This window comes from Epinephelus lanceolatus, chromosome 3 (assembly GCF_041903045.1).
Source record: "Epinephelus lanceolatus isolate andai-2023 chromosome 3, ASM4190304v1, whole genome shotgun sequence".
In the NCBI taxonomy this organism is placed as follows: domain Eukaryota; kingdom Metazoa; phylum Chordata; class Actinopteri; order Perciformes; family Serranidae; genus Epinephelus; species Epinephelus lanceolatus.
The window spans coordinates 18603370-18623954 of record NC_135736.1 but is presented as its reverse complement, the minus strand read 5'-3'; the positions used below and the strand labels follow the sequence as shown (position 1 = coordinate 18623954).

Here is a 20585-nt window from a genome sequence, read left to right as displayed (position 1 = left end):
GATCTTAAAATTTAGCCTGCCAAGGCCAAGGCACTCTCACCCTGAAAAACAGGTTTTGCTGCAATTGACAAAGGCAAATATCTCACACAAGTGGCATGTAGTCACCATTTTAACAGATAACTTTGACTTTTTACTGCAATCTACTGGTTATTTTTACCAGAAGTGTTGTGAAATGAAAAATGGGACGACTGAGGAGAGCCCGCTGAGGTTCTTTTCTTGAGTAAATGTGTATGACCATGTTTGTGAGTGTGTATTACAGCACTTTTATGAGGCAAATGTTGTGTGACTGATTCAGTCCTGTATTTGCACTATTTTTGATGTTATATGCTCCAACAAATCACTTACAGACACTGGTGTCTAAGAGCTAGAGCTTACTAAATCTTGTGAATCAAATCTGAAATGCTGCCTTCAGGTACTACTCGTACACTTGAGCAGTTTCACTGAACATGAATCAAACTTAATGGGAATCTTGTCCATAACATCTGGCAGTGGCACAGCATTGTGCCCTACATGTCCCTGCTGTGCACCACACCACCAGCGAGTACGCAGGGGATTTAGTAATCTTGAATCTGAGCCCCACCCAAGCATAACAAAAGCTGCTGCCAGAAATCTATTTGCAGTTTCATTTTGGTGTGGTTGGGTTCAGTGAGGGGAGTCTGTTGTCTTTTTTTTTCTTTTTTTTAGTATTTCTAGGCTATTGTTTATTTTTGGCTTATTCATTGTTTATGACATAATCTGGGACCGCTTATTATGGTCCATAGGGGCATGTAAATTTAAGCATTCAATTGTTGATTGTTTACTTGAGTAGTTCCACGTTTACAAGGCTGTGCCACATTTCAGAGAGAATTATCATACTTTTTATTCTTTTACTTATTTAAGTGATCAGATGGATACTCTTTACTTTACAGATTTAGATTTTACTTAAAACATATGATCAGTTTATAAAATACAAAACATTTTTACAGATTGAAACAGTAGTCTCCAGCCTTTTTTGCTTGTGAATCCTTACAGTAAAACAGTATCTAGTTGGGGTAGAAAGTTGTTAGCAGTTTCACCACAGAGGGATTTTAACTCTAAGTGTCTTACAAGGTTAAACTGCAAAACTGAAAAAAAAAATCTCCAACAGTGGGCTTATCACACATCGGTGCATCAGTATTAACAATCTAATAATATCCTATATAATAGTAACATGTCATTCACAGGGGCAAAATAAATACCTTTATTTACTACTTCAGGTAGTTACAGTTTGCTGATAATACTCTTACTACAGTAACATTTTGAATGAAGGACTTGAATGGAGTATTTTCACACTACAAGATAGGCTACTTTTACATAAGTAAAAAATCTTCAGAGGTTTAAGAGAGTGGAATGTAATTCCAATTCATACCAGAGAACTAAACACTTATAGATCTCTCAGTAACCAATAAAAACTATGGATGATTCATACATACGCACGTAAGCACTAAACTCTTTTCTGCTGCTGATTATAATATGTCCTGCTGGTGTTGCAATTCTGTTCTATTTCGAAATATGGCACTACTGCCTCTAACTGAAAAAATGTTATGTCCTTTTATATTATATTGGTTTTGCCTCAAGTTTTAGCACTGAATCACAGATTTCATGATCATTACATTCTTGTTACTAAAAAAATCCTGTTAAAGTAATTTATTGTTGATGTATTCAAAACTTTTATATTGTATGCACTTTTTTCTTTTTCTTTTTTTGTGTCTTTTTAGGGTGGGATGTAACAGTAGCCTTGTGTAACGTCTTGGCCAAGGGACTACGGATGAAATATAGCCTTTTTGGCTAATTCTGGCATTTTTATACCATGTGTATATATATATATGAATTTACACTGTCCCTTCTTAAATAAACTAAACTAAACTAAATCTGAATGCGTCTTCCCAGTGATGGAATATAACACAGCCTACGTTCACTAAAGTAATGTACTTAAATACACATCTGTGGGACTTAGAACCGTGTCAGAGGAAAATATAGTACTTCCCCCCCCACTTAATTTACCTGACAGTTTTAATAACTAGTTACTTTGCTAATTCAGATGTTTGCACACAAAACATATGAAGAGTTTATAAAGTCTGGTTTGTAATAAATTAAACTACACAAAAAGTACATCAGTAGCGCATATCCAAAAAACGTTTAAGGCAGGTACTAGGGCTATGAAAGATAGAAATAAAAACATGAAGAAAGGTCACTCAAGTGCAGTTTATTAGCACATCCACCAGTGATGTTTTGAGCAAATGCTTTCACACCTCCTGAATCCAGTCACACACACATTCAGACACACACACACACACACACACACACACACACACATCACATTAGCCACAACTGGACTGGACTGTGGAATGGGCAATTTTCATTTAATTTCAATTTGATTTTTAATTTCTGTTTATACACTTAGTTAAAAAAAATTGTGTCAATTTTATCATGTTGTTGTTGATGAGGGGAAGTGTGGTTGTTTTTATAAGCTGCTGGACAGTTGGATTTTCTTTCACGAATGAAAAAAGTTCTTTCTATTCTATTATATTTACACCAGTCTAAAAAGAGGATTAGCTTTTTTTATTTATAAATCAAACCACCAAACAATCAGCAGTCAATTAGTTGAATGACAAAACGTTTTCATCAATGTCTCATGTTTCCAGCTTCTCAAATGTGAGAATTTTTCTGCAGTGAGTACTGTAACTTTAGATACTTCCATTCAGGACTTGTATGTATTCACCTTTTATCAGTATTTTTACAGTTTGGTAACAGTACTTTTATTACTACTGAATAATCTGAGTACACATGGCCCCACTGTTTTTTTTTCCCATCAATATTTATAGCTATACCACAGACTGTATACGAGCCACACTGAGGTTTGGGAGACTGATAAGGCATGGCATGTTACTGTACAAGAATAGCCGAATTTCCGACAGCCCCTGAAGGCGGCACACAGTGACGTAGAGGCGGGCGTGTCTTGGCCAAACCGTCACAGTTGAGACTGTTCGAGCTGTTTATGGAAAACTCTGGAAGTTTCCACGCAGTTTATAAAGAAAATACACGGGGCACAGCGCACTATGCTGGGACAAGAGTACTGACTTCAGGACGTGCTCTGTAAGTGCTCCAACAGCCGGCTCCGGACTGCTGTAATATAAACAAGCCACTGGATGGTCAAAATGGGTAAAGACTACTACGACATTTTGGGAATTAAGAAAGGAGCGTCGGAGGACGATATAAAGAAAGCTTATCGTAAGCAGGCTCTGCGCTTTCACCCCGACAAAAACAAGTCCGCGGGAGCCGAGGAGAAGTTCAAGGAGATTGCTGAAGCTTATGACGTTTTGAGCGACCCAAAGAAAAAGGACATATACGACCGTTATGGTGAAGAAGGTAAGGTGTACTTGTGAATCATTTAACAGTGTCACTAGTGGCATGTCTCTGACAGTGGAGCTAGCTAACAGTAGGGTTAAGTTATACCGTGTTGAAAGTTCAACCAAACTAAAGCCACGTTGAAAAGGTTATGATATTTGCCATGCATGGGACAGACGGATAATGTTATTGCGAGTGTCATGGCGCTCCTCCCAGCAGCAGCTCCCCTCTGCCCTGTCCTGTCCTTCAGCTAAGGCGTGTGTCTGAGCCAGCAGAGAGGCGAGGCTGTGCAGACAGGAAAGCTCTTACTGCATGTTTGTACAAGAAGTCAGTGACAAAGTAAAACTGGAAATATGTAACCGTGAGTTCAGGACAGGAAGTGGAAGGAGGGGGCGGGGATTAGCGTCCCTGTGCTGTTGGATGTTTGAATGGTGGTGTCACTGTTGATTGTGGCGCATGGAAACCTGAGAGGTGGGTCAGCGTTACACAAATGTACTTTATCCTTATTGTTTGGTAACCATGGTAACTATAGGAAGGACTAAGAGTTGTAACTGTAAGAAATATTAACTTGTTAAAGTATTAGCAATGTATCCTAAAGTACTCTTTGAGATTCTAACGCAACACTGGGGATGAGACGTCTCCCCAATATGGCGTCTGATGTGTTACCATGGCAACAACATATTTGGATCAACAGTCACAAGTTTGCATTGATTAATGTTTTGTCCCCACCACTGAATAATGATATCTGTTTACATCATAACACTGATAACCATTGAAGTTTAACTTCACCCCCACATCTGCATAATTTTGAGAAAGTGCACAAGAGCAATGAGAGGTGGGGCGGGGTGGATGTGTGATGCAGGAGCTGATGGATAAGTCCTAACTAGTCAATCCTACACCAGCACTGGCCTTGCCAGGTTCAGGCCTGATTTAAAACAATAGAAGGCATGTTGAGGCACTTTCAAGGAGAAATGCCGAATTTATAAAGTTGGTAAGAAATGTCAGTGTTAAAACCAGCATAGTACACTCTATTTATTTAGTTTAGAGCTAAAAAAATATGTATAAAGGTGCAGCAGCTCTTTAAAAATAGTTACATGAAAACTCTATAACATCCAGTGCAAGTCATGTCAATCCAGTGGAATCAGAGCCTTATACAAGGGCGTGTCTTTTCTATATATTCCTCCTGGTTATTTCTCAGCTAAGAACACTTCCATATAAGGAGGCTGACAAGTAATATCAGCAAACACACAGCTTCGCAACCACCACAACAGTTGGTGCCATAGCATTTGGAAGGTTCGTGCCACATTTTTTATGGTGGTGTCTGTACACAGTGAAGTTGAAGGTTTCAAGGCCTGCTTATCATACTTAAAAGAGAGGGTTTTGCTGTAGTCATAGACTATAAAAGAAGTGGAAATAGCTCATGGGTCTAGAAAGTGAAGCCATTAGCCCTCACTCAGAGATCACATTATAGGGCTGCTACAAAGTCCCTTTTTTATGCAGCCTTTGCATTTTTACACAGCATGAAACAACAGCGTTATCATGCCCCTCCAGGGTGTGATTTTAGATAGCATGCAATCAGAGGCATGACGGGTGTGATGTAACACAACACGTCGGCCTCTAGTGTGAAATATAGCCATTAACAGTGCTTTCTAAACAATAACAATGGCATTACCGTCACAATCACAATGATTTACTGTCCCTGTTATATGGCGGCAGATCTTGTCCTCTGTTTGGAGGGTAAGGAGCTCCCAGACCTCATTGTTTTCCCAGTTTGCAGCCGTTTCAACCGCTGTTCTTATTTGAGTTAGCTGCTAACTGCTATCAGCTACTTTTTAAATTTCCTGTGGTGGGTCGCACACATAACATGTCTTCAAAATGGCACCCCTATGTCACCCATGATCTCAGTGCTCAGTGCTGTTGCTTTACCTGTTTACAGTGCTGTTGCTACCTCATTCACACTGCGAAAGAAACCTGATCATATGTATGCCTAACAAGAGAAATTTGAGGAAAAGATTCCTTCCTTGTGATGTTAATGTCAATGAGATAATACAATTATAACATTACAGAGTCCATAGTAAGTGTTGCATGACTTTGGTTATCATTTGTGCATTCAGTTCTTTTTAATGATAATATGATTAACTGATTGTTTCTCTCACTCAGGTCTGAAAGGCGGAGGCATCCCAGGTGGTGGTGGTGGTCCTGGCAACTTCAGCTACAGCTTCCAGGGTGACCCGCATGTCATTTTCGCAGAGTTCTTTGGTGGACGCAATCCCTTTGAACAGTTCTTCGGTGGCCGCAATGGAGGCATGGATGAGGACATGGACACTGAGGACCCTTTTGCCCGCTTTGGGATGGGGGGCGGTGGAATCGGGGGGTTTCCTCGCTCCTTCAGCTCCGGCATGGGAGGAATGGGCCCTCACACTAGTGTTGTAAAGAAGCACCAGGACCCTCCTGTGGTTCATGACCTCCAGGTGACCTTGGAGGAAGTTCTGTCGGGTTGCACAAAGAGAATGAAGATCTCTCGTAAAAGGCTGAACCCCGATGGGCGATCAGTAAGGGTAGAGGATAAAATCCTGGAGGTGCAGATAAAGAAGGGCTGGAAAGAGGGCACGAAAATCACGTTTCCCAAAGAGGGCGACGAGACTCCCACGGTTATTCCAGCTGATGTGGTTTTTGTGTTAAAGGACAAGCCACACCCAGTATTCAAACGTGATGGCTCGGACATCGTTTACACAGCAAAGATTTCACTCAGAGATGTAAGTTAAAATGACATACTCTTATTGTTCTTAAAAATTGTAAAGTGTTGGAAGACAGCTTCAAATGTTCCTATTGGTGCCTATTCATGATTGTTTTCCCCTTCTGTCCCATCAGGCCTTGTGTGGCTGCACAGTCAACGCACCCACACTGGACGGCAGAACGGTGACTGTGTCAACAACAGATATCGTGCAGCCAGGGATGAAACGACGCATTAGTGGCGAGGGGCTGCCCTATCCCAAACGCCCTGATCGTCGAGGGGACCTATTAGTGGAGTATGAGGTCAAGTTCCCAGAACGGCTCAGCCAGAGTGCCCGGGACACCATCGCTCAGGTCCTGCCGCGATCTTAAACAAGACCAAGGGATGTCCAGGATTTCATAATAAGGACACTAAGCTGCCAACTAATTTCATGTCAGTCATCACATGGACATTTCATGTGGTGTTACAAATCACATCAGACAATGAAGCACAGACTTGTGAGACAGCTGCGTGCACACTGTCAACCATAGTGTAAAAACCACCTTGGGAAAGTGCTTGTTCTGAATGACTGCAGCATTTCACGGGGTTGAATGTAAATATGACCAATATTGTTTGGTGTTTGATTTACTGAATAAGATTATATTTTGATGAAAAAAAGTAGATTATATAAAATATATGTACTATTTTCTGCAGGACCTGTTTTGTTGGAATTAAAGGTTCTCTCTGAGAGATTTTTTTTTTTGTATTACATTGCAACATGAAGATTGAATTGTTTACACAGTTAAGATGGAACACTTATAAAGTGTATACTGATGGAGAAAGAGATTCATGGACCGCTCACGCAGTGAAAAATAGCAACTTTACATTCAAGTGAAAAGTTGTGGGGGAACTGATGTAACACAAGCATCGTTATGAAAAGAACAATAAAGAAATGAAAACTGCCTGGTGCTGTAAACGTTTACCAGAGTGGCCTTATGATTCTTCACTAACGTTGTTTGACTTCCCCAGCAGCTACTGCTAAAACCCGGGAGTCAATGAGGCTTTAAATGCTACATTTGTAGGATGTCTTCTCCAGAGGGGCCAACAGAGACAGAGCAGCCACTTCCAAGCACAGGGTTATAACTCATGATGTCTGCAGGGACTGATGACATGCACTGAGGTTGACTGAATCATAGCTAAACATATCTGACCAATGACAAGGTCTAATCACCGAAGTCTCTTCTGTTGCTGACCTCAATTCCCTTCCCTATGCCTTTTCTTATTTTTCTATCTACCTTTGCTCTTTCCTACTTCCCTATCCATCTAACCCTTTGGCTCCCACTCAGACCCCCAGATGGCACTATTACCCCCACTTAAGTCTTAAGTATGTGCATCAGGGATTGTAACATCCATGCTCTCTAGAACATGCCTTAAAGGAATAGTCCAACATTTTTGGAAATACTCTTGTTAACATTCATTAGAGCCTAACTTCAACAAGGGCTTGAACAAGCTAATACACAATACTGCCAATACTGTTTTTTTGTGAACTTAAGATATGACTAGCTGAAATGTAAAATCAGTAGAAGTGGAAGAAGAATTCAGATCTTCTACTTGAGTAAAAGTAGCAGTGCCACAGTGTAAAAATACTTTTACAAGTTAAAGTCCTGTTTTCAAAATGTTATTTTAAGTAAAAGTGCAAATCTATTGGCATCAAAATACACTTTTAACTACCAAATGTGAAAGTTCTCATTATGCAGAATGGGCCATTTCATATTTATGTGTTATTAGATCTTAATTTTTTTAATTATTAATATTTTATTAAACTTACTGCTTTTTTCCCCTGACATACAGTGTCCCCAATTGTTAATAAATCAAATATATGTGCATACACAAGAGGAAACAAAATACAATTACTACATAAAATAATAATATAAAAAAACTTAAGTAATTCTTAAGGCACGAAAAAAATTACATGAATATGCACCACAATCTTCTCTGATCTACAAGCAGCTGATGGACTCTCAGACACTCAAAAAATGTATGATTCAATTCAAGTTTCGTTCACACCAGCAATGTGCTCCAAATATAGCTTCTCCACTTAGCCACATACTACATCCTGTCCTGTCCTTAGAACTGAAAGAGATTTGCTCATGTGATCCAACTTTTGTCAGCTCTGTGAACCATTCCTTGAAAGAGGGCTCACCTGGTTTCCACCGGTTTCTCATTATAATTTGCTTTCCCACTATTATACTGGTCTGAATGAAGTCCCTGGCTCCACAGTGAGATGTCATTTGTGGGCCACTGAGAACATACAGCCTCGGGCAGAACTCGAAGTTAGTCTGCTTAATGTTTTTAATATGTTCACAAACCTTTATCCAATAGTTCTGAATCATGGTACATTCCCAGAGTAGGTGAAGAAGCGTCCCTTCAGAACTGCAGCACTTCCAACAGTCAGCATTGTTCCTGAGCTTAAGCTTGAACAGTCTGGAGAGGGTCCAATAAAAACAATGAAGTGTCTCAAATTGTGGATTATGATTATTGATGTATTTATGTGTTAATCATTTTTATTGATTAAGGCTTTCTTGTTGGCTATGCAAATTTCTATTATTGATTGAAAAAAACACAACTAAACTACAATGAGTAACTAGTAAGCTTTAAAATGAATATAGTGGAGTTAAAGTATGCAGTAGCATGAAATGGAGATAGTAGCCCACTAATTAAAGTAGTGCCTCAGAACTGTACGTACAGTACTTGAGTAAATGCACCAAGTGACAACCCATCACCAAAAATTGTTCTTTCAGTGTACTCCACTGCTTAATGTAAGTTCCATACCATGGTGACACCCTGCACTGAAATTAATGGGAGTATTCACAGTGAAATCTAGACACACCCTGTCAGGAAACAGGAAGAACATCTGACTTTTGTATTTAATGGGAAAGGTTACAATCAGCATTCACAACCAGGATAAAAGACTCTGCAGTAATCATCAGTATTTATCGGCTCCAGCTTCAAGTTTGATTGGCAGTAATGGAAGTAGCCCCTTTGCCAGAGCAATGCAATGACAGGACCTCCCCAGAAGTGTAACTACACGTCGCGGGGGCGCAGACCTCCTGTCTATTTTTGCAAGCTGAAACGATTTCCCTCAGTGGAAATGAAGCTTTTTTTTACTTTAATTTCACAAATAAGAAACAATAAACTGTGAAGTCTTGTGTGTGATTTATCCTGGCTTCATATGAGCAGAGGAAATCTCCGCTCGTCGCTAGGCTAATTCTTACAATGTAATATGCCACAGGCTTGTGCTAATAATGTTAGCACGTCGTATTTGTTTGGAAAATGTGTTTAGTATGAGACAGTTGTTTTGTCAGTGAACCTTGTAAGTTGTAATGGAGCCAAATTGTAAAAACTGTAATGTTGCCTTTGTTAAATGTTGCTGTTGTCCCAGGCTTCATATGAGTGGAGGAAAAGTCCACTAAGCACTAGGCTAATTTATACAATGGAAAATGCTATAGGCTTGTGCTAAAAACATTAGCATATTGTATTTGTGGGGAAAATGTGTCCTGAGACCCAGAGGAAATTTTTTTTTGATATTCATGTATTTTTTGGATACTTTAAGTCCTTGGGTTAAAGGAAACATTTTACAGCAAAAAAAAATTAAGTTAATTTTTTTTTTTTTTTTTTAATCGTCTGCCCTTTGTAGTGGACATCGGGTCTTGTTTGATCACAAGTGTAACACTAAATTGTAATGATAATGCATTCATTTTTTGTGGATTTTTGTCTACATTTCTTTACATTTTGTGAACATTACAACAGTTTGATGAAGGAAACACATCTAAACACTAAAAAAAATTTAAGGAACGTCTCTCAATAGAGCTTTTTGATTAAACCACATTCTGTGTATAAATGAATGATGTGTATGATAAACCCGAAGCTGGATTGTTAGGTCACATCACACATAACTGGGACCCTCGTCTTTGCTGTCCAGTGCATCCGGATCCTTGGATATCCAAGACATGCCATGCATATATATACCAAAGAAGGTTTTTAGCTCCTCTGGAGTGGTTTTCAGGCTGCCTCCAGTGATAAGCATTTCCCGCTGGTTTGTGTGCGCTGACGTTTTTTCAAAAACCCGGTTATCTATGTACTGTTTGGAGTAATCAGAGGGCCTCCAGTCTTAATGGCTGTGGCAAGCGTTGTTGTGCAAAGTGTTCTTCTCCACAACATTGTTGAAACTTGAATGATAAACAAAGGAGAGGTATAATTTAATGAACTTTTAGCATTTTACATTACATTTATGTATACATTTTTAACAACACAAATCAAAAGGCACAGTAGTTTGCCAAGTTAAGCTTTTAACTGTGTGTGTGTGTGTGTGTGTGTGTGTGTCACTTCAAGAACTATGGCTCTCATTTCCCTTTCCACACAGTAATACAAATAAAATTCAGCCCTAGCATACACATTGCTTCTTATCCATAATGGATGGTGGGTGGTGTCACTTGGTCCCTGCTCAGGCTCCTCAAAAGCTGACACGTCGTCATCTGAACTTTCACCTTGCTCTACTGTCTGGCCCTCTTCCACATCATCTCCTGACAGCTCTAAGTCTGACTCTCCTCCCACAATTCTTAGCAAAATCCTTTCTCCCTCACTCTGCTTCCTTCTGCTTCCTGGAGTATGGAAATTGGTTAAAAACAGGGGGTAGTAAGTCCTGCTGTCCACTACAAAGGACACTGAATAAAAGTTGTGTTTTGAAAGGGTTAAAATGACTGTACATTTCTAAAGTCTTACTAAATTGAAGTTAAGAGTCTCATATTGAAGGAACAATTTGATTATTACCAACAGACACATAATATCAGCGAAAAAATGATCTTTTGCCCCTTTTGGTGCCATAAATTGAGGAAGCTGTGATGCCTGCCATCTTGGAGAGAATGTCCTTCTGTATTTTTTTGCCACACCCCCACAAGTGGGGCCTCACTAGAAAGCCCAGGATGTCCTCTTGACAGTACAGTGGGATTCAAGTAGATAGCATAAATGGTGCTTGACTTAGAGATCTCAGACTCATGTCCCACACAGAGGACAAAAATGCATTGCCGGGTCTCACTGCAGTCAAGCAGAGCATCCAAAGCAAATGTTCATATTGCTTTAAAAAAAAAAAAGAAATTCAAAAATGCAATCCCCTGTTGTCACCTAATAACTTACAGTCCCTAAGGAGTGAATGCTGTGTCTTACGATAGGGCTCACCACATGTCAAAAGTCAAGCTAAGCCTAAAGACTAGCCTGAGTGGAGCAATACATTTCCACAGTAACTTCGAGACAGCTTCAACCTGTTGTACAAACAAACAAAAAAAAGCCTGATAGCTGAAGTTGCCCCGAGGCTGCCCTCTGAAAACCATGACAGAGTCAGCAGACGGCTTGTTGAGTTTGATGCCCCCCAGCTCTTTGTACTGTAAGTGAACTACACCACAGAGCCAGCTGCAAGAGCCCGAACAATAAATGTTAACACTGAAGAGTTTACACTGTGTCACAGTCATGAGCTGGGCTCCTCAAATAAAAGGGGGCTGGAGAAGTACCGCACTACTCTACGGTCTCTGTGTTTAAAATGTAGCTGAAGAGGCACAGTAAAACAAAAACACATAGCTGCACAATCACATTTTTGTAGCTTTACTGGATCTGTATGGCCCCCTGATCTATGGCAAAGACGCATATGACTAATTTGAAGCAGACTGATGCATTTCTTAAGACACTGCTGGACTACATTTGTCTTTTAACTTGTGTTTTTAACCTGGATGAAGAATGAGGACTCTGCATGTCCTCATGTTTTGCTGCTTCTCAGGTGAGTTGGATAATTTGTAAAATTTGCATTCTGAATTTATTATAAACCTAAACAATGCTTAATGAGTTATTGATAAAAACATTTGTAAAAGTGTAAATGTATTGATGAGCTGCACTGACAATATTTGGTATGGTGTCTTCTGAGGTGACAGTCAGTCTAACTAATCCATTACAGTCACTCTGAAGTTGTGGTTGTGGTCTCCAACAATTCCTTAAACATCTAAAATACTTTGCTCTTTGTCTCTTTTGGATATGTGGTTATCTCAATTGCTATTTTTAGATTATAACTATTGTTAAGCTCTGACAGAATATCACAATCAGCCATAGTATCCGAACGTGAGCTACAGGTAGCCTACAGGTGGAAAACTGTCTGACTTGGGGCGTCGGTGGCTTAGTGGTAGAGCAGGCGCCCCATATACAAGGCTGTTTCCGCAGAGGCCCGGGTTCGCATCCAGCCCGTGGCCCTTTGCTGCATGTCATCCCCCCTCTCTCTCTCCCCCTTTCACACTTACCTGTCCTGTCCAATAAAGGCAAAATGCCCTAAAAAAAAAGAAAAAGAAAACTGTCTGACTTGACTACAGCTTTCTGTCACCGCCCCCCGCTGCTGCCATCTTATTGCATCTAATTTTCAGACAAGGCACAATTAATCTCTAACCAGCCTAAAATCATTCTGAATGTCATTTGTTGCACCTTCAACATTCAGAGTTTTATGTGAAGCAAAGCCCAAAGTGTCAAAGTGTTGTCTGAACTGTGTGATTGTTAAACTGACAAAACAAACTCTGCCTTGTAAGTAAAATTGATTCTGTCAGCCCAAAGAAAACCACATTTTCATGTAGCTGACAGTCTGGATTTGCTTTGCGTAGAAAGTCTGAAATAATTACATGCACTGTATGTCTTGTGATACAAAAACGTCACATGAACATGCAATATTCCCCACCAGTCACCCTCCATCCTGTTCTCTCAAAGCTCCCACTGTTCTTCTTGGAGCTCCTCCCTCCACCACCACCACCACCATCACCACCACACTGCAGACCGAAGCAGATACTCTGCCCCAAGGCAGCTTTGCATTCACCACTGAACGGTCAGCAGCAGACTCGACCCTGCCTGTGACAGAGGGCAGGAAAAAAGAGGCAGAAGCAACCAGCCTCAAAGGTATTTCACTGTCAGTAGCCACTGTCCTGTAGCAAGCTTCAGAACAGCAAAGACAATTTATTATTACTTCACTTGGATGTTTGACTTCACTGTGCAGAGACTGTTTTCACAATCATCTTGTGAAGGTGCAAAGTGTCTCAGTGCTCGCTTAAATCTGGAGAACTAGTCTGGAAGCCAAATATGGTCCAATATGCAACAAGTGTGATGTGGAAACATGAGGCGTCCAGGTCACGTACACTAAGGCCAGTGTCCACCAAACAGAATAAGAATATATTCCTCCTTCATTGCTGTTGTTGCTCAGCATTCGTACCTTTAAGATGTGACAGTTGGTCTTTGTGTCTTCGTCCCACCCCTCCTCCATTGGGACTCTACGGCTAGGTAAAAAGTGACTGTGACAGGCGCAGCATTTTACCCAAAGTTGAACAGTTTTCAGCTCCCTGCAACCAGGAAAAAACATGCCTAGCACACAGCACTTAGGGGACAACAGACGTTCAGCACTTCATCATGCTGCTGGCATTTGTAGCATACATTCCTATTGCAATTTTTTTTTAAAAATACTTTGGCCTAAGGGGAAAAAAAGCTTTGGTGAACACAGCCCCTTAGCATGGATTTTTCAATGAGGAAACATGTTGTGTCCAGTTAAGTTTCCGAAATAAAACATATTTTCATATTCACCCTGGATCTTTTAAATGAAGGAGGAAGAGTAGATGGTCTTTTAACTTATTTTAAGTTAAGTGAACTATTTCATAAAAATAATCATATCAGACACGTTATCCAAATCAGAAGACCTGTATGTCTCTTAAAACATGTCAGGAGGGGATCTTTAACTTTTTCTCACACTAAGTAAAGATAAATGTATATTTAAGGGCTAGGCTTTTGAAAAAATAAAAAAATAAAATAATTTAACAAGTTTGTAACCATGTATTCACGTCAATATCTGGCATAATTATTGTGTCCTAGGCCACTAAAGACCCTATAGGCCACATGGTGCCAGAGTTATTGGCCTGTCCTTAAGAGTTTGTTAGTTTAGTTTTAGTTTTTATGTTGTTATTTATTTATTTTTTTATAGTGTATGCTTTTCATTTCCTCTGGACTATTTACTATTTCCTATGACAAATTTCCCTATGTGGACAATAAAGAATATTGTATTGTACCGTATTGTATCGCATCGTCATATCGTATCATATCGTATCACATCGCGTCATATCGTATCACATCGTGTCATATCGTATCATATCATATCACATCGTATCACATTGTATCACATCGCATCATATCGTTTCATATCGTATCACATCGCGTCATATCGTATCATATCGTATCACGTCGTATCACATTGCGTCACATCACGTCATATTGTATCACATCATATCACATCGCACCATATCGTATCACATCGTGTCACATCGCGTCATATCATATCACATCGCATCATATTGTATCACATCGCATCATATCGTATCATATTGTATCACATCGCGTCATATCGTATCACATTGCATCATATTGTATCACATCGCGTCATATCGTATCGCATCGCGTCATATCATATCACATCGTATCATATTGTATCAAATCGCGTCATATTGTATCATATCGTATCACATCGTGTCATATCGTATCACATCATATCACATGGCGTCACATCATGTCATATCGTATCACATCATATCACATCGCATCATACCGTATCATATCTGACCATATCGCGTCACATCGCATTATATTGTATCATGTCGTATTACATCGCGTCATATCGTATCATATCGTATCACATCACGTCATATTGTATCACATCGTATCATATCGTATCACATCACCTCATATCGTATCATATCGTATCACATCACGTCATATCGTATCATATCGTATCACATCATATCACATTGCGTCACATCGCGTCATATTGTATCACATCGCGTCATATCGTATCATATCATATCATATCACGTCATATCACATCGCGTCATATCGTATTATAATGCCATCATCCAGCCAAGTGCTGGTTGTTGTTAGATCTTAAATCAATCTGTAAAATTTGTTCAAGGCCAAACAGAAAATTCATATGTAATCATGACAGATTTTGCCGACAGGAGGTAACTAGTATACTACTTTATCGAGTAGTATGCACCGCATCACACTAGAATGGATTAAATAGTCGTTTACTATTGTATCTTGCTGCTACCAATAAGTGAAGTTGTGAAAATAAACATAACATTGTTAAATGTGTAAAAGATGTTGATAATGTAATGTCATGAAAATATGCTTTACTTCCATATGTAGATGAGGGAGATTTTCCACAGAGAGCAGTGTCAGTGAAGAGTGGCTAGACATGTGGGCTTTTTAGAGTGAAAGGCAAAACCTTTTTTTTTTTTTTTGTCCCACAACTGGAACAAAAGTGTGTTGCTGTTTTGCTCTTACCCCTAACTCACGATGAATGTTCACACTTACAGAAGGACTATGTATCAGAATGATTTATTTATGTTAAGTTGAAAATCAGCTGAAAATGAATTTAAACAGTTGTGAATATATGTGAAGGACTGTTCTGTCATTTTGTTTGGAGGACCTGTTCTGTTTTCACCAGAACAACGGTACATCTGCCTCTGTTGTTTGCAGACACCACAGTGGTCATTATTGTCTCAGTGAGCCTCGCCCTTCTGGTTTGTGCCTTTATACCTCTTATATTCTTCACACACTGCCGGAGTAATGTGGGTGAGGTGAAACATACACACACACACACACACATACATGCACACACACACACTACTGTCACTCCACAGTGACATCTGAAGCCAAAACAGAGTATTTACATGTGTTTTAATGAATCTTCTGTTTGTTTCAGAAGGCCACAACAAGGGTGAGGTGAGGGACCATTTTGCCATTTACCAATTTAATTTTGATTTCTGGAGTGTTTAAGTTTACCGCTCAGATAAAATCACCTTTAATGATCATTCTCATTTCTTTACAGTCTGATTACTGTGAGGAAAATGCAGATGGTGCGTCTCAAGGTGCCGTGAGGCTGCAATCTTTAAACCCACATGTTGATGCGGAGTCCAGTGGTCATGATGCCTCCCAGTATGCTGCCATCTACAAGGCACTGGATCCCAAAACTCTGGAATGAGCAGGGTTTATTCCTTCTCCGAGCTGACAGCTAATCTCACCACTTTCTGTATTTTAGAATCAAATAGAGGACACATGTTTGAATATATATCTCTGCATGTTCTACGTTCATTTTTGTAAAATTGTAAGTTGATTCTCCGTTTCTTACAGTGATAATCATCAGTGACAGCGACACTCTTACTGCCCTGCTCATCTTCCTGGATAGAAATGAGGTTATTAAGATTTTAATATATTGAATAAGCCTCAGTTAGACACATCTGGTGCTGCCTGATGAAAATGAATAAGGTATTTGCAGTAGATTTACAGGATGACAGATATGGAAGATTTAAAATGCCAAAATTAGAAACAAAGAAAATACAGTGAAATGCAATACACGTTGTAATGTGTGTTTCCTTTTTATGCAAGCATTTGATGTATCATAATTAAATAAAAAACACATTAAATGACATTAATTTAGCCTTTTTTCTTTGATAAGTGAATTAATTATGCGCTATGTTAAAATGAAATAAAAACAGAAAACAAATTAAAGAGGTGTGTTCATCAGACAGACACCACTGATGGTTTTGTGGAGAGTAGCCTATATGTCTGTTGTTGACACAGTTTGGGATGATGAGCTTCATAAGATTTAAAGTAGTGTTGCAGTAAAACCTGCAGAGGGTGCTATGTGTGGTGATTCAGCATGTCAACTCTTCCACTCTCTCACAACCACCTGTGACAGCTCCATGACGTCAGGAAACTTTTAACATGTGGTTTAAAGATGACATTTAAAAACTCAAATGACTTGTTGTCACTTGTTTTATATCTGCTTTCTGCTCTCGTTGCTGTATCGTCCTCATGGTGTTATATGTGTTTCTGTTGTTGCTTAAGTGTGATTAAGATTATTAATTAGGCCTACATGCAGCTCATTTTGGAATTGGACCTATTATGAAGCAGTTAAAAGCAACAAAAAAAAATGGAATTAATTAGTGATGAAAATATCTTTTCGTCATTGGATCCACAGGAGTTTGTGTTTATGAAATCTATTTTTATGTTTAAATGAAGGCACAAAGTTGATCACATCTCTGTTTTCATGCACATGCACAGGTCTGCTGATTTGTGTTTATTGCTTACTCTGACTCTGAGTCACTAACTTTCCAGGGAGGTTACAAGAAGGCTGGAGAGAAGGAAAGCAAATGCACAGTCATTCGATAATTGCATTTCCAACCTACTACTTCAACACCTCCGCCCACCAGTGGAGCGCACATCCAGAGAGCTTTACTCTCAGCTTTTATATCCAGCCTACTGACTGAGGTCCTTTAAGGTGCCTCCACGTCTGTCACCTGTCACTTTTTGCCTTTCACACCTACATGTAGTGCATCTAAAGGCCCACTCAGTGAGCCACCTACACATACTTTGAGAAAACTGATGTTAGCACTAAATAGTGTTTGAGAAGTTTGTGTTATCTTTTTGTTGACATTCGGATCAAGATTATAATCAAGTGCTTATAATTGCTTTCAGGTGTCTTTGAATTGACGACTTGTTTTTATAGTAAAAAGAATATTTATTAACATGTGCACATAAGAATGGAAAATGTGAAAGTCTTTGGCGATTAGACGCCATAGAGATGGTATGGTTTAAGGAGGGTGATGAATCCATAGTAATATAGGGAGCTCCCCGGGGTCTAGACTCTGGTGGTGGTAGAGGTGGTGAAGATGAGATTAGAGGAAGATGGAGAAGTGCTGATGATCTGGATGAGTAGAGGAATGAGCCTTTGTTGAGCTTGTCCTGGACTCTGGATACGATGGCTGGAGGTGGAAGGGGTGGAGGAGGGTGCAACAGTTCTGCCTAAAATGATGGCTGACATCAGCAGAGGAGAGAGCAGATTTAAAATTTTGCAGTGGCATCCTGACTGGCTGATAGAAATTGTGGCAAAGTTTGATTGGAACTGGGAGTGAGAGATTTGTGAATGGATGAGCACAAAGAAAGTCTTCATGATCGATATTACGCTGAGCTTCATGTGTAAGGCGACAGCCAGCAGCCCGTTAGCTTAGCATTAAGACTGGAAACTACCACCACCTCTGAAATTCACCAAGTAATACAGTTTATATTGTTTTGGAATCTGTTGAAAACCAAAGTATAAACACCAGATAACAACAGTTCTAGTCATGCTAGCTATTTTCCCATGTTTACAGTTTATGCTACGCTAAGCTAACCAGCTGCTGACCGTAGCTTCATATTTAATAGACAGACATGAGACAGTATGGACCTTCTTGTCTCACTCAACAGGATATTTCTGTAGTTAAAAAATATAATTTACCATAGGCCTATGTATGTTTGTCACCAATTTTATCCGTGCTTAACCTGAACTAACTGATTTTTTTGGCCTCCAGGGGCAACACTGAACACAACACTGACATATCGGCATCTTTTGAGTTTATATGTTAGTCAGCACATCCTTATTCACAGTTATGGAACAACATAATCATTAATTTCGAGTAGTGTGCTTTTAGCTCTGCTTTTGGTCTGTACCAATTCCAGAGGAGGGAAGATATTGGCTAAATGCTCCCCTGTGTTCACCAGCTGCTTGCTAACTTTGTTTTTGTGCCATTTGGTGCTGAGCAAGTAGTGTACATATGAAGCTCTACTGAACATTCAGTCAGGAAGACAATATTTTTCATGCTCAGGCTGTACGTTTTCTTTCACATCCTGTCAGTCACTCCTTGCACACATATTTACTCACTTTCTCTAGGTGTCATTGTCTGGATAGGTCAACTGAGTCATCAGCTGTTTTTGAGCTGATTAACATAAAAGCACAGAGACACACCTTCTCTGTCAGCATATCATCTTACCCCTCCTCTTTTTAAATATGGTTCTTTCTCTGCCGTAGTTCTTTCTTTCCCCATCACCACCTAGTCTTTACAGATTCATCAGCCTCATATGCCTCAGCAGTCAACAGCCTCAGAGTCATCAGCCACCACCTCCACCAGTGTCTGGACTCCATGGGGGGATTTATCCTGCTGCCGCTCAGATGTCCCTCGATCACAAAATATCTCCCTCTGGTGTCTGGCACAAATCATCCGTTACTCTGTACACTCATATTCTGTATTAAAATATTATCCTTACTTCATTCTTCTGTCTCTCCTGATTGAAATAGTTTTTAGAGCCTTCTGTTTTCAGCCTGCTGCAGCTGAAAATGAGGCTGTGAGAACTGTGGGTTGGACAGCCAACTACTGAGCTGAAAGTCACTATAAAGTTCTGTAAAGCTGAGGGGAGCAGCAGATTCTGGAGAAATTTTTTAAAAACAAGTGTGTCTACATTACTGTAACTTTTCAGTACGAGCTGGCCTATTTGAACTGCCTGTATTGGTATTGACGTGCTAAATTTTAATTATTGATCAGCATATCAGTAGTGAAGAAAAGCAGTAGTAGCAGTACTAGTAGTGTATTTTGGTTCACTACTGTAGGATACTCATATATTGAATGTATTGAATTTCAGTTTTTACTTTGCTTGAGCAATGCATAGGGGTACACTACAACCCAGGCGAAATTTGGCCAATCACAGTGAGAGCACCTGAGCTGTTGAGAGCTGTTAAGGGTCCTAACAGTCCAGGGGAATGAGTGCCTTTTAATATTAAACAGTGTTTGCCTGTGGTTGGATGAAGACTGACATGTGCTGTGTCCAATTCACAGGCAAAGCGCTGATTGCCGTTTTTTTATATTATGTTTTATATTACTCATTGCACATTATTTTATCTGTATTTTAGTAAACTTAACTTATTAATGTGTGCTTTAAGTTTTTGTGCTGCAGTTGGTGTTGGCCTCCTACATTTACCTGTTGAGTTGTGGTGATATAAGGTTTGATGTGTCACTTGTAGAAGTTCGGGTGTTTTTCCTGTTGAAAAAGGGGTTTGTTTTGTGTGTAGTTTTGGTTATCCATATATAGTATACTTCTAGTGCCTACAGATTGGTGCATCACACCCTCCCGCAGCAAGACACCTAATCAAGGTCTTTTTTATTTTCTACTTTTCAAATATAAAGAAGCAGGCAACTTGAGCACAGAACAATTAATCAAATCTCTGTATACCTTCTACAAAATAAATAATGGCTGCCAGGTGATATTAAATTTTCTGATCAAACCCCCAAGACACTCCTTTTTACTGCTGTTAGGGCTCCTGAGTTTAATAAAAGCCTGCTATGTCATTTTGACCCACACTGACTGATGACTTTGTTATTGAAGTTCACCTGTAGCTGAAAGGTGAACTTGGGTGTTACACATACAGTGATACAAGAAACTGACAGGACTGAAACTAAGTGTGGGCATGCATCACAGACACAGGTCCTCTCCCTTCTGCTTCGTCCTTCATGTTTCTGTTCTCTTGGGTTGTATCTGCAGTCCTCGCCTTCCGCTCTCAGTTAAAACCACAGGAAGA

The 20585-nt window shown here is 39.7% G+C and overlaps 2 protein-coding genes across 3 annotated transcripts; both read left to right on the top strand.

The window, feature by feature from the left end:
- The first annotated feature begins 2996 nt into the window (after positions 1-2996).
- On the top strand, positions 2997-7059 carry dnajb1b (DnaJ heat shock protein family (Hsp40) member B1b). The gene is made up of 3 exons (XM_033622922.2): positions 2997-3387; positions 5527-6122; positions 6238-7059. Exons 1-3 carry the CDS (start codon positions 3168-3170, stop codon positions 6469-6471), a joined length of 1050 nt encoding a protein of 349 aa, XP_033478813.1. The 5' UTR covers positions 2997-3167; the 3' UTR covers positions 6472-7059.
- A 4124-nt stretch (positions 7060-11183) lies between these two features.
- LOC144462448 (uncharacterized) lies at positions 11184-16577 on the top strand. 2 transcript variants are annotated; one of them, XM_078166068.1, is made up of 5 exons: positions 11184-11906; positions 12872-13057; positions 15674-15769; positions 15900-15919; positions 16026-16577. In XM_078166068.1, the coding sequence occupies exons 1-5, from the start codon at positions 11867-11869 to the stop codon at positions 16176-16178; spliced, it is 495 nt and encodes a 164-aa protein (XP_078022194.1). In that variant the 5' UTR covers positions 11184-11866; the 3' UTR covers positions 16179-16577. The 2 variants fall into 2 exon arrangements, with proteins under 2 accessions (XP_078022194.1, XP_078022195.1); XM_078166069.1 differs by having other exon boundaries at positions 11185-11906; positions 15903-15919.
- The last annotated feature ends 4008 nt before the right edge of the window (positions 16578-20585 follow it).